Source organism: Pelodiscus sinensis, chromosome Z (assembly GCF_052426305.1).
Source record: "Pelodiscus sinensis isolate ZL-2025 chromosome Z, ASM5242630v1, whole genome shotgun sequence".
NCBI lineage: Eukaryota > Metazoa > Chordata > Testudines > Trionychidae > Pelodiscus > Pelodiscus sinensis.
The window spans coordinates 12,400,774-12,410,546 of record NC_143085.1 but is presented as its reverse complement, the minus strand read 5'-3'; the positions used below and the strand labels follow the sequence as shown (position 1 = coordinate 12,410,546).

The window sequence follows — 9,773 nt, the reverse complement described above, 5'->3', positions numbered from 1 at the left end:
CAAAGTGAAGCTCCATCTTATGCTTTATTTTAAATTAGATATGTAAAAATAACTTTCAAAATTGCACATTTCCTATTTTTTTGAAATTCAGGTGCAAAGAAAAGCGTAACAGAATTTGCACACTCTGGCTACGGCTAGATTACACCTGAGTGCATTTTGCATAGTTTTCTCCGATTCTTTTGTCCGAAGATGCTTTTCTGATATTAGGCCCTCTAGGCTCTGTGTTTACTTGGAAGATACAATATTGTGCGTAGAAGAGAAAGTCCATCACAAGGAATCAGAGCAGGGAGGGTTTATTGAAAGTAAAATGCAAAGTTCTGCAGAGAGTGTGGGATCCAGCAGAGTGAGGCTGGAGAAGGGAGGGTTTTTGTCTCAGTTCTCCCTCTGACTGTGACATGGTGAGTTACCCGAAGCTGCTAACACTGCCATAACTTGCACCACAGTAGTAAGTGGCTTCGTCCTCTGGCTGGACGTTGGTAATGGTTAAATAGCGAATGGCTCCAGAGTCAGAAATAGTGAATCGATCTGGGACCCCTTCTCCTTTGGTGCCAGAACTGAGCCAAAGGAACTTAGAGGCCTGGCCATCCCTTTGTTGATACCATTCAACAATGTAGCTGCTGTGCTGACTGCTCAGGGTGCAGGAGAACTTCACCATGTTTCCCAGGGACACTGAGTCAGAAGGCGGCTGAGTCAGCGTGGGCTGGGCACTGGCCCCTGGAACAAGGACAGGAATTAAACAATTATCACGTCCTGACTGAACACAGAAAGAGAATCAAGAAAGTGGAAGTGAATGAGGGAAAGCCCAAAAACAGAGCTTCCTGAAGCACAGTGTGTACTAATCCTCCACCCTCTGAGCACCTGAGCTGTAGGTGAGCAGCGCAAGGAGCAGAGGGGCCCAGGCCATGGTGGATCCAGATGAGCTCGGCTTCCTGAAGCAAATGGGTCTGTGCCTGGGACCCTTCGATTCTCCCTTAAAACACCAGCGCTGGAGAACATCCCCTCATGCAAATGACCTGCCTGCTCATTGGCTGCTTCCTGACACCTGCACCCTCCTGTCTCTCAGAGAAACAAGATGCTGTTAAAAGGGCACTTGCATTTGGTGTTGAGAGCCAGATAAATATGTAAGTAGCTGGAGTCAGAGAGAGATTTATTTTCCTCCTGGAACATTGCGGAGAGCAAGAAACGATTTGTCATGCAGCCTGCAGAGTACTTGCTAGGCACTAAGATGAGTCATTGTTGCTGTAGAAGGACATGTCTTAATTGGCACATTTTTGCCACCCAAAACTGCCTTTTGGTAACATAACAGAGAATGTCCTTACAATATAATGTAACGTTTCTTGAGAAAAGCGTCCAGTTTTAGGGACAAAAACCTTCGACCCTGGCAAGAGAGTTTTCCTTTTTCCCCTCCCTTTATTGCTGACAAAGAGCCAGTGCAGATTCTGCTATGTGCTTTGTCAATAGAACTGGCTTCCTCCAATATCCCACAATGCCTGCCCTGATGGCTTTGTTCAGTATTTTGTGCTTTCTGCTGCCCTTCAGGATGCACCTCAGCTCTTTCAAAGCTCCAAGCAGTATGTGAAAGCTGAGTGAGCTGCTTCGTTTGGGGGAACAGAGATCAAATCACTGGGATGCTTCTGTTCTACCCCACACAGGAACAGAGCAGAAGGCAGATTGCTGCTGCAGGAGGAGGGGGACAGATGCTGTGCTGCTTTGTCATTCCTTAGCAGGGAGATCTCACAGAGCTAAGAGAGAATCCCAAGAAGCGCAGGGATCAGCTCTGCTTTCCCACAGCACTGGACTGTGGGAAGCCAACCCACATTGCTTTGCTTTAGCTGTTGGCAGGGTGCTGGCCATGTGGCCATGAAATGTTGACAATGGGAGCAGAAAAAACAATTTGGTCAGTTTTCACGTTTTGCAACTTTTTCATGTCGACAGCACGTTTGCTGCCAAACCTTCCAGATGTGGACATAGGCAAGGAATATGAAATAAGTTCCGATCCTGTAGTCATTGAACTCAAGGTCAAAGTTCCCCCTGGTACAATGCTAGATTAGGTTAATTGTCAGCATTTTAATGATTTTTTTAAATTGTAATGTCAATAGGCTCAAAACCACAAGAAGTAACCTGGAGTTGAGACAAGAGCAGTGAATTCAAGCAATGTCAGTTGCTGTCTTTGGTGGGAAATGGGGTCATTTTCCATCACAATCATCACTTTCTTAAGTCTAGAACTCTCGTGCTGGTGGGATATAATTGGCCCCATTTAGCACCCTGACCCCTTCACCAAAAAACTGAACCCCAGAGCATATGTATTAGTGTCCTGTTTCTCCGTGTGCTTCCTGCCCTATGTTAATAGCCCTGTTGATTAGCAAATCTCCCATAGGTTTTACACCAGGACGGTCTGCTGCAGCAATTACCTTGTGGTTTGGGATTATGGGAAACAAGTATCCTGACACCCTGCTATGAGCAAACTTGAGAGTAAACATGTGCAGACCAGATGACACCTCATGGTCCATTCAGTTGATCGGTGGTATATTTCCCCTGAGCATTTCCAAGGGCTGTAGAAAGGAGTGGGCAGGCCACGAGTATTTGTTCAGAACAAACTCTGATCCCAGGGTCAGTCTCAACAGAAATAGAGCCTCATCACCAATTCACAGCACATATAATGTTTAAATCTCCTGCATGATACTGAAGTGATATTTTTTAATTTGGCCATTCTGTTGTTTCACAGTTTGAATGTGCTGCAAAGAATTGTCCATTCCATGTTTTTCTTGTCTTTGTTTGGGAAACCCTGAGACACCTGGAAGAGGCAATTAACTGGAAAATATGGAAAGAACAATGAAGAGTCCTGTGGTGCCTTATAGTATAAGGGTATGTCTACACTACAAAGTGAATTCTAACTAACAGCCGTTAGTTAAAATTAATTTTAATAGGGGCTACACATACAAACCTCTAGTTCGAATTTAAATGGAACTAGCAGAGTACTTTATTCGAACTAGGTAAACGTCATTCTACGAGGACTAATTAAGTAGTTCGAATTAAGGGCTGTGTAGCCACTTAATTCAAACTAGTGGGAAGCTAGCCCTTCCCAGCTTGCCCTGGTGGCCACTCTCGGCACCACCAGGGAAACTCTTCTGCCCCTCTCCCGGCCCCAGAGCCCTTAAAGGGGCATGGTCTGGCTACAGTGCCCGTGCCAGGTGCAAGCCTGCCAGCACCCAGCCAGCAGACCCTGCACCTGGCATGGCACGAGCCAGCCACCCACTGCCACCCAGCCCTCCCCCTCTTCCCGGGACCAGGCTGGCAGCTCCCAGGAGCCTGCCCAGGGCCGCAAGAGGCGGGTGCCCGCCTGGTCTAGTGCGGACATTGAGGACCTCATCGAGGTTTGGGGGAAGCCTCCAATGTCCACGACATCAGCACTAGGCACAGGAAAGCGGCCGTCTAGGGCAGGATAGCTGCCAGCCTGGCCACCCAGGAGCAGGTTTGCATGAAAATCAAGGTGGTCCAGTGAGACCCCGACCCTGAGCCCTGAGCTTAGAACATAAGAACATAAGAATGGCCATAGTGGGTCAGACCAAAGGTCCATCTAGCCTGGTAGCCTGTCTGCTGACAGCGGCCAACACTAGGTACCCTAGAGGGGATGGACCGAAGACAACAACCAAGCCATTTGTCTCGTGCCATCCATCTCCAGCCTTCCACAAACAAAGGCCAGGGACACCGTTCCTACCCCCTGGCTAATACCACTCCATGGACCCAACCTTCATGACTTTATCTAACTTCTCTTTAAACTCTGTTCTAGTTCTAGCCTTCACAGCCTCCTGCAGCAAGGAGTTCCACAGGTTGACTATTTGCTTTGTGAAGAAGAACTTTCTGTTATTAGTTTGAAGCCTGCTACCCATTCCTTTCATTTGGTGTCTTCTAGTCCTTCTATTATGGGAACTAATGAAGAACTTTTCTTTATGCAACCTCTCCACACCACTCATGCTTTTATAGACTTCTATCATATCCCCGCTCAGTCTCCTCTTTTCTAAGCTGAAAAGTCCCAGTCTCTTTAGCCTCTCATCATATGGGACCTGTTCCAAACCCCTGATCATTTTAGTTGCCCTCCCCTCTCCCACCCTCTCTCTTCCCCTCTCCCACCTCCTTTTTCCAGTCTCCCCGAGTTTTGTTCAATAAAGAGAGATTCTATTTTTGAACACAATTGTCCTTTATTTTGTACATCAGGAAGGGGGGCTAGGGAGGGGTAAGTGGAAGGAGGTGAGGGAGAAATGGGGTACGAGCCCCCGATGGGGAGGACTGGGGTGGCTCTGTGGGCTCCTCGGGGTGGAAACTCTCCTGCAGCCCCCTGATTGACACCCCACCTCCCCAGATGGCAGCCTGCAGCAAGTGCAGCCGGGCTGATGGCCGAGTGCTGTGATGTGCCAAATGTGGGCACTCACAGCACTCCAAGCAGGACTGCTTTGCTGTCCCTCATTGAGTTAGACAAGCGAGCGGGGAACCCCTGAGAACTGTCTGTTCAGGGTGGGGGTTGGATCCCTTTAAGCACAGCCCTCGGCTAGCCTGAGGCAGCAGCTCCATGCTCCAAGTCCTAATCTGATGCCCTGCCGGCACTGCTTCTGGCCAGCCTTAACCCCGGTTCAGGGTCCACTCTGTGTGGACATGCTGGTTTGAATTAGTAAAACGCTAATTCGAACTAGTTTTTAAGTCTGGATGTGCTAATTCGAATTAGCTTAGTTCGAATTAACTAATTTGAACTAAGTTAGTTCGAATTAGCGCTGTAGTGTAGACATACCCTGATTTGTTTGGGCATAAATCTATGTCCACGTACATCTCAATGGTGCGCCAGCACTCTTTGTTGATCTTGCAGCAGATACACACTAACAGGACTACCACATTGAGTCTTGAAAATATGTTGTTGTTTTTTCAGTTTGGGTGTTTGTATGTGTTGCCTGCAAAGCTTGGAGTGGTGCTTTCAGAATCAATCAACAGTAAACTAAAGAAATATTCTGGGTGAGTGCTGCTGAGTTTCTGATACTCGCTGGAGTGCCACATTCCTGTCAGAGTGATACCCCGAGAAACCTTCATTAGACAAAGGACATAGAGGCAAAATCACAAGAAGAGAGTGGAGTTTCTGGTTTAAAGTGAAACAACTTCAAAGAGGCATCTAAAATGGAATCTTCCGATGAGAATCTGCACTGGAGAATTGCCAGTGATCACTGTCAATATGAGAAAACCAGCTCTGCTAGGTGAGGTACAGGACACACTGGCGAGTGGTCTCTGTGCATGAGGAGAAGATGCCTAGGGCCAGTGAGTATCTTCAGGGTCAAACTCAGCATGTGAGCAGGAGCAAAACTTCCTGTTCTCTGCAATGTCTCTTCCTTCTGTTCACAGCAGATGCTCAGAGAGCACAGAGTCACCCTGCAGTTATCTAATTCCACACACACCAGAAACCTGCTCACCAGCACCTGCTATACACGGTGTAATGGAGAGACATTGCCACCTCGAGGTCAAAAGCGGACAGAACATGCCTGATTGGATGCAGCTGTTGAAGCCATGTTGAGCTCAGGATATTAGAGAGTCAAGGTGGGTGCAGTCATATATTTTATTGGACCAGCATCTTTTGGGACATGTCTATGCTAGGAACGTACTAAATTTGACGTAATAACTCCAGATTTATTTCACAATAGCATGTCCACACTGTTTGGAGCCGTCCTCATACTTAAAGCCCCCAGAAACACTCCTGTGGCTGCTTGGTGAGGCAAGCCGCTATGCATGCTTTCAGGGGATACTTCCTCCACGGCCACATCTCACATGCCTCTCCTCCACTGGTTCTCCCTTAGGGGGCAAAAAAGGGATGCAGGGGGCTCTTACTGCTTTTAAAAAGCAGAGTCACAGCAGACTGCTGAGTCCCAGCTCACTCCTAGTCTCCCACTGCGGCTCTGCCTTCTCTCTCCTCCGACCCGTGCACTGCACAGAAGGTGCTGGGGGAACCAGCTTTTAAGCATGCTCCTCCCAACACCAGCTCCTGCTTCCACAGCATTCTTCTCAGGGACATTTTCAATTATTTTTTGCATGTCAGTAATATGCTTCGGCCTAACATTAAAGCTACAAAATTCCTCTTCATTGGAAGAGTCATCACAAAACATGATACTAGGCCAATGTTTCCTCCAACATTTTCATAGAATAGCCTTCTTTACGCCTTTCCAAGCCAATGCAGCCACATACACAGCATCCTTAAGCTTGAATTCGGATTGAAATTCAGAAACACTGCAGTCTGAGTTTACCAGCTTTCAGACAAAACACCCCCTGTAGAAACACTTAAAGTTCTGTATCACGCCTTGATCCATAGGTTGGATCAAAGACATCACATTCGCTGGCAAATATGTAGCGAAAATATTTCCGCTAACAAGCTCTGAAGTGGGCAGATGCGCTCCACAGTTATTGAGCAAAAGAACAACTTTACAATCCTCCAGTAGACCCCTTCCTCCTTTCTAAATTTCTCCTTAACTGCAAGAACAAAATAATTTAAAAAAATCCTTAAAGATTTCTGCTGTCATCCAAGCATTCCCCTGTGCCTTGTATATCATTGGCAAACTCATAAGAGTACGTTGAGCAGATGTTTTCAGGGAACTACTCACAAAGATTACAAGATCTCTATTTTGAATGGTAAAAGCTATTTCAGACCCCTTCATTTTTGTATCTATAGTTAGGATTGTATTTTCACATGTGCATTACTTTGTATTTATCAACACTGAATTCCTTCTGTTCTTGTGTTGCCCAATCGCCCATTTTTGTGAGTTCCCTGTGTAACTCTTGCAGTCAGGTTTAGAGTAGTCACTCTTGGCCCTTTTTTCAAGAACATTTGTGAGAAGTTTAACAGCAGTGATCCAAATGCAGATCCCTGCAGCCAGGGGCAGATGACAGTTTTGCGGGGCCCCGGGCAGCGTAATTCCGCGGGGCCCCCCCTTTGCCACAGTGCATGTGCAGTGACGCCATGCGCATGCGCAGCAGCACCACGGCGCATGCGCGGGGCTTTTTGAAGCATGGGGTCCGGGGCGGCTGCCCCGTTCGCCCTGCCCTATATCCGCCCTTGCCTGCAGCATAACACTCATTGCTACTCTTCCCCCTCCTCCCTCCTTATCTTTTAAGTGGAGTACCCAGCAATGTTTTTGTGATGATCTAAGGATATTTCAGTTACCTGAATGCCCAGCCTTTGTTATTCTTAATCACAAGCCTCCCTCTTTTTATAACAAACACCCTGTCCCAAAAGCAAAGCTGGGAGCAGCTCAAACAGTTCCATTGAAGAACTGTCTCAGGAGTCAGGGCTTTAAGCAGACTTCAAGTATGAAACCCAATTGTCCAACCTTGGAGGGGGTTACTGCTCCCATAGCCCCCCATAAATGGTACCTGTGGGCGAGAGATCAGTTCTGAGTGGTGGAACTGCATCGTCGTGCAGGAATGGGATGATCAGCAGTGGCTGAAGAATTTTTGCATGCAGAAGGCCACTTTCCTCCAGCTCTGTGAGTGGCTTGCCCCTGCCGTCAGGTGACAAGATACCTGATTGAGACTCACCAACCCTGTGCAGACACGCATTTCCATCATCCTGTGGAAAGTCACCACGCCAGATAGCTAGAACATGTCAGTTCAATTTGCTGCACTAAGAAACTGGCTACATGGAATAGCTCACTCTCAGCTATTCTGACAATCTTCTTTCACAAACTGGTCGGCTTCCTAGCCTGAGCTAGATCCTTCCCCCATTTAGTCATCTTGGGTGTCTATTGTTTGGCTTCCCTCCTGTATATAGATTTTGACAACGATGGGAAGCCTTTGTGTTCAGTTCAGACTTTTCTTCTCACATTTGGTGGAAAAGTGAAATACCAGTCATTCTTCTTTTCTTCCCTCCTGGGTACCTTACAAAGCTGGCCAAGATGGGGCCCCGCACAAGCTAACATGGATACATGTCTTGGTAGGACCAACCACAGCTCCTCTCACCAGGCTTAGAAGCCAAACAAGTCCCTCTACAGTTTATCATTTCCTTCCCAAAGAGCCATCAAGATGTGAAATATCATTAATGGGCCTTGCTTATCATAAGAGTGCTAATTATACAGGTTTTTACCTCTAGGAGAGCCTGGACAACCTTGTCTTGACCAGAATAATAATGTCTGTGTTGTCCAGACCTGCCTTAACTGGACTAACGATGGCTGCCTAAACCAAGCTTGTGGCTTCCAACAAAGCAAACTGGGCCTGATTTAAGCCTAGTGCATGATAGCACTTAGGCCAGGTTGAGGAGGGGTAAGCTTTATTGGACCTAACCAAGTGAGTTATAAGATCAAGAACACATATTCCTGCTCATCCAGAAATATAATCTATGCTATCATGTGCCGAAAGTGTCCGTCTGCTATGTACATTGGACAAACATCTCAGACACTTCGCCAAAGGATTAATGCCCACAAAACAGATATCAGACAAGATCACAAAGAAAAAACAGTTTCTTGCCATTTTAACCAGAAAGGACACTCTCTCAATGACTTAACCACCTGCATTCTGCTACAAAGACCTTTTACATCTGCACTTGAAAGGGAATCCTCTGAACTGTCATTCATGTTAAAATTCGACACTTTCCAAAAGGACTCAACAAACACTTGAACTATCTCGCCCATTACCAAGATAGTTTCCCCAATTATCACCTCTAATACCATTAACTCACAAACATCCCACTCTCCCTGCCTCTAATATCATCAATTCACAGACACTTACCTTCCTTCCTTCCTCCCCCCCCCCCCGCATCCCCCTCCTGTTCTGCAATGTGATTTGTCCTTTTCATATTTGTTCATTTTTTTTAATTGTATCCTTTGGTATATATGGTTGTAACTACTTTCTTCCACTATTTGATCTGAGGAAGTGGGTCTGGCCCACAAAAGCTCATCACCTAATAAACCATCTTGCTAGTCTTTAAAGTGCTACATTGTCCTGCATTTTGCTTCAGCTACCCCAGACTAACACGGCTACATTTCTATCACTATTAAACAATAGTGTGTAGGGAGTATTGGTATAGTGACACCATGCCAAGTATATTGAGAGTGACCTGGTACTGGTACATAACATTTCTAATAAGTGAAAATCACTGATGCAGCCACAGAACTCTCAATCAATGAGGGCTCATCTACACTGGCCCCTTTTCCGGAAGGGGCATGTTAATTTCACCTATCGTAGTAGGGAAATCCGCGGGGGATTTAAATATCCCCCGCGGCATTTAAATAAAAATGTCCGCCTCTTTTTTCCGGCTTTTAAAAAAGCCGGAAAAGAGCGTCTACACTGGCCCCGATCCTCCGGAAAAAGCACCCTTTTCCGGAGGCTCTTATTCCTACTTTGAAGTATATTGAGTTAGAGAATCCAGTTACATTACCAAAGAGCATCACCCCCACTGCCCCGTAGCTGAACAGTGCTTGCTTTGGCCTCCAGATTCCTACTTTGAAGTAGGAATAAGAGCCTCCGGAAAAGGGTGCTTTTTCCGGAGGATCGGGGCCAGTGTAGACGCTCTTTTCCGGCTTTTTTAAAAGCCGGAAAAAAGCGGCGGACATTTTTATTTAAATGCCGCGGGGGATATTTAAATCCCCCGCGGATTTCCCTACTACGATAGGTGAAATTAACATGCCCCTTCCGGAAAAGGGGCCAGTGTAGACGTAGCCAGATTGTATCCCATTGGTATATATGGTCATACCAATTTTCTTCCACACTTTGATCTGAGGAAGTAGATCTGGCCCACGAAAGCTCATCACCTA

At 46.6% G+C, this 9,773-nt stretch overlaps 1 gene segment (V, D, J or C); it reads right to left on the bottom strand.

The window, feature by feature from the left end:
• Nucleotides 1-403: 403 nt before the first annotated feature.
• LOC149520666 (immunoglobulin lambda variable 9-49-like) lies at nt 404-1,854 on the bottom strand. The segment is given in 2 exon segments: nt 404-714; nt 1,818-1,854. Coding segments are annotated over 2 exon segments (348 nt in total).
• Nucleotides 1,855-9,773: the final 7,919 nt, after the last annotated feature.